The sequence below is a fragment of the Zootermopsis nevadensis genome, unplaced genomic scaffold (genome assembly GCF_977971745.1).
Source record: "Zootermopsis nevadensis isolate Lab colony 2312 unplaced genomic scaffold, Znev_1.0 Znev_ptg000055l, whole genome shotgun sequence".
NCBI classification, from domain to species: Eukaryota; Metazoa; Arthropoda; class Insecta; order Blattodea; family Termopsidae; genus Zootermopsis; species Zootermopsis nevadensis.
Window position 1 is genome coordinate 1 of NW_028259187.1, and position 4,623 is coordinate 4,623.

General features: G+C 40.9%; 2 protein-coding genes across 2 annotated transcripts; one reads left to right on the top strand and one right to left on the bottom strand.

Annotated features, from left to right (window-relative positions):
- Nucleotides 1-5: 5 nt before the first annotated feature.
- Nucleotides 6-2,977, top strand: LOC147871439 (uncharacterized; the record flags this gene model as incomplete). Its single annotated transcript, XM_087361202.1, has 2 exons — nt 6-57; nt 1,193-2,977. Coding segments are annotated over 2 exons (726 nt in total), but the record flags the coding sequence as incomplete, so codon positions are not given.
- Nucleotides 8-1,253, bottom strand: LOC110833358 (uncharacterized). The gene is given in 1 exon segment (XM_087361203.1): nt 8-1,253. A coding segment is annotated over 1 exon segment (936 nt). The 5' UTR covers nt 1,187-1,253; the 3' UTR covers nt 8-250.
- Nucleotides 2,978-4,623: the final 1,646 nt, after the last annotated feature.

Genomic DNA, 4,623 nt, shown 5'->3' on the forward strand with positions numbered 1-4,623 from the left:
ACCGGATGCTTGTGGACAGGGAATGGAGCAAGATCGCAGAAAATGTACGAGAAAAAAGTGAGTATTTTTTCCAATTTTTTTTAAAAAACTGATTACATTAGAAATAATAAGTTCATAACATGAATTGGTGAAGCCGAATTATGTTCGCTTCAAAGGGTGGAGCTTGAAATACCTGCAAAATTCGTGCCTTGTAATAAAAACTGATTACATTAGAAATAATAAGTTCATAACATGAATTGGTAAAGCCGAATTATGTTCGCTTCAAAGGGTGGAGCTTGAAAAAACTGCAAAATTCTTGCCTTGTAAGAGCAGCCCTTCGTGACGACACATTGTTCCTCTTTGATGTTGTCATATATGCCCTTGGGTCTGCTCTCACAGCTGAAAATCTTTGCACATCAATTTCAGTGATGCTTTCAAAATCTTTAATAACATTGTGTAGTAATGTTACAGATTTTACAATCTGTACAGCATTCTGTACGTTAGTTTCAATTGCCTTTCCTAATATACGAAATTTTGTGACAATACTTCCGAAAGAACATTCCACTACCATCCTAGTTCGCGACAGTCTGTAATTAAACTCCTCATTTTCTCCCCCTTCTTGCAATTGACATCGTGGGAAAGGTCTCATGAGGTACTCTGTGAGAGGAAAGGCCTCATCGCCAAAGAAAACAAATGGTGCCTTGATTGTTGAACCTGGCAAGCATTTTTATTCTGGTAACTTTATTCTTCCTGATGCAAGTGCTCGACGTAGAGGGCAGTTGTCAAAAACCCCAGCATCACTGTGTTTTCCAAAAGAGCCAACATCCACAGTGATGAACTTGTAATTCGCATCTGTGACTGCAAGTAAGCCGATGGAATAATAATTTTTGTAACAGTAATACATTGAACCGGAATTTGATGGGCGTTTTATTCTTATGTGTTTACCATCAATACACCCAACACGATTGGGAAATTGCCACGTGTTCCAAAAGCCTTCTGCAACTTTTTCTAAATGTGCAACTGTTGGTTGTGGCATGTGCTCTTTCTGTAACGTTTTCCAAATAGCTTTGCATACTTGCACAACTATTACTTCCACGGCACTTTTCGAAATTATGAATAAATAAGCAAGTTGCCTGAATTGTATCCCTGTAGCCAAGTACCTACAATCAAGAAAATTATTTGTAAATTCTTTTCTCTGTCTTTTCATATGCAGAGGAGGTAGTCAAGGCCAAATGGAAAAACTTGCGAGACACTTTCTGCAGAGAGTTCAAAAAGGTACCGAAAAGCCGCTCTGGGGATGGTGCAGAACAGGCCCCGCGTTACCTAGGGACTTGGCCTCACTTCGATGCTATGTTGTTTCTGCGATCTGTCATTACACCAAGACCGACCGAAGGCAATGTTGAGGATCCCGATTTTTCCAACATATTTGCCACAGGTGCTCAATCTCAATCTCAAGAGGAAGCTGATGCCTACGAAAGCGACAGTGAATCTGCCCAGGCCTCAAGTTGCGAAAGAAATGAAACGTTTGATAACCGAAATTCAAGAGGAACGCTGTCAAAGAAGCTTCAGAATTCCTTTACCGATGTTGCTGGGCCAATTGATGCAACTTTCTCTCCTCGATCGAAAAAACGTAAAGGGCAGCCCACCACGACTTCCGCAAAGTTTGAGAAGGAATTGTTAGATATAGAGTCGAAGAAACTGTCGTTGCTACAAGGGAAGTCTGGTAAAGATGATGAGGACATGAACTTTTTCAAATCTCTTATGCCTCACGTCAAGCAACTTCCTTCTATTAATAAGCTGAACTTTCGTAGCCAAGTCCAAAATATATTGGTCCATGAGCTGTCTACGATAGAGAGCAATCAGCATCCTCAAGCTACTCCATGTTAGCGAAGTCCTTCATCTGCCTCGTCGTCACCTTTTATGCTCTCACCAGCAGTTCCCTAGTCCTGCAACTTTGTTTTTCTCTAATTCATTAACCCTTTGCAGTCCACTTCAAATACCACTACGGCTTTCTACTGGTCTATTTAAATGCCACTAAGCTGTGTAAGTTGAATTACTATTATAAACTGGTTTTATTTTATTTTATAACTTTTCTAAAAAGTAAGAGACTTTGCTAAATATGGTGAAAATATGTTCTGAGTTCTTGGTTGAATACTGACCGTGTAAAATATTTTTCACTGTCTGTAGTGAGATGCATGCAGATATACGATGCATAAGCATTGGATTTCATATTCTCAGAGCTGTGCTTCCATTCCCCTAATTGTTTTCGAAAGGTCAAGACCAAATTCAACACCAGGAAAGTGAAACAGAATGCAAAGTGTAAACGATGAAGTCACTACACACAAAGAATGCTTGATAAGAAGTGGTAGATTGCTTAATGAGTTAAAAATAATTAAAACAGCTCACAGCGGTGAGTATGAAGATTTCTGTCTTCTGGGTTGTTGCGCTGTGTAGTCTGGTCGATGTTTACCAACGTTTCAGAGGTCATACTGCCTCCGTCATCAGGGCGATGAATAAGCCATGCCCTGATGACGGAGGCAGTATGACCTCTGAAACGTTGGTAAACATCTACCAGACTACACAGCGCAAAAACTCAGAAGACAGAAATCTTCACTGGTATTCCTTCGCTATATGATTTATGGCAAAACACTTGGTGCGGAGTCCTGGCTTCTATGGACACGTGTCAGAATAAAACGACAGTCACATAGTATTGCCAGGAATACTTGCATAGCACTAGTGCACAGATAAGGAATAAATAATATGCTCACACTGTTTACCAGCCTCACCTTTACTCCAGATCATGTATAAATTATGTATGGACGTGGCGGACTCAGTCCCACATAGGACCGCAAAGGGTTAAGAATGTGCAGTTCTTTCACTTGTATTTTTTAATAAAAACAGACTTATTGCAAATAAGAGTGTTTCATTTTGTGATGTGGGATTTGAGGTTTTCAAAGCGTTGAGTATGAAGATTTCTGCCTTCTGGGTTGTTATGCCGTACTGTCTGGTAGATGTCCATTAACGTTTCAGAGATCCATCCGGGATCCATCATCAGGGCGATGAATAAGCCATGCCCTGATGATGGATCCCGGATGGATCTCTGAAACGTTAATGGACATCTACCAGACAGTACGGCATAACAACCCAGAAAACAGCAGTCTCCGTTTCATTTCCTTACCTGAGAGTCAACATCAATCTCTCCTCCAATGATATAGGTCGTTGAAAATTTGTCATACGGTAATCGAATTGATCCCTAATAGCATTTGCAATGTAATCAAATGTGCTAGGGAGCATTCTTGCATACTCGTAAAACAGTTTTGGTCCTCTGGAATTGCTTCTGAGTTGCTCAAACAAGTGGTGAAATTCACCATACATTTCCCTTCCCAAGTAAATGGTGTTTGTTGGTGATCTTTTCCTTTCGGCTGCCTTCCTTTTCCTAACTATTAACATTTTCAAGAACGCACTTTCCGCGAGCAAAAGGTCACGTTTACCTGACCAAGCCATCGTGGATACTAATGTCTTGCCGCCCCCCCCCCCCCCGCGTCACTCACGCAGGACACAACAAGCGATTACCTCGCTTCATATGACACCCGAGGCTGCTTATACAGCTCGCACTGCTCGCTTCTTATCGCTTACCTAGGACATTGCCTTAAGGACTTTAACGATAAAAGTTGCAGTCATGGAAACTCACAGACCTAAACGGTATTTCACCTTGTTTCTGTCACCACGCAGGAAACTATAAAATCTAGTAATATCCTGAGCACAAGGGCTTGGCCTATCGGAGAGTGCTTTAGAGCTTGTTAAAGAGAAGACGAACCACGTATTTATGAATTTTATATTCATCGCGAAGTTTTGGTATTGGAAAAAAGAGTGGAAAGTATCATAATTATTTGAAGGGAGACTTTGCTGATACGACAGCCCGTACCTGTACAGATATCAAGATGAAACGTAACTGAGATTCTGTTACAGGTTTGGCAAGGTTTACCTGGCGAAGAAGAAGAAGAAGGGTGGAAGTGACGCCGGGAAACTTTACGCCATAAAGAACATCAGGAGGAGATCACTAGAGAGGAGGGACATCGACCAGGCGTGGATGGAGCGTCACGTATTTGAAAAAACGCTTAAAAAATTATTAATTGCGCAGGGGAGGTGCATTTTCTCTGCTTTGGAGTTTTTATTTTTGCATATAGCATTTCACTTTAAGATCTGAGCTGCCAACCAGGAAATATTATCAGAACTTTTTGTTTTCAGAATAAAGAAGCTGCAGCCGCCGATAAGGCTTAAGAAGGCGCAATAAAAAAAATGATATAAATGCCTGTGTACTTTATTTCTTGAAACACTGAATATAAATCATATATCCCATTCTGTCACTGTACCCTTCTCCCCTACTAAGTTTGTAATTCCTGAAAGGGCATGGAGTCAAAAACATTGCATGCAAGACATAACCAACCATCTCCAGGGATGAACTTGAGAAAATAATCATCAAAAACCCACATGTCAAGTGGGAAGATGTAATTGGCTTGGAGGACGTCAAGATGGACATCGTGGATGGAGTAATATTCCCACAAAAGATTCCCGAGTTCTTTACAGGAGTCCGGAAACCAGGAAGGTGTGGAGGAATAAACGTTGCTTCTGTTTATAATATTT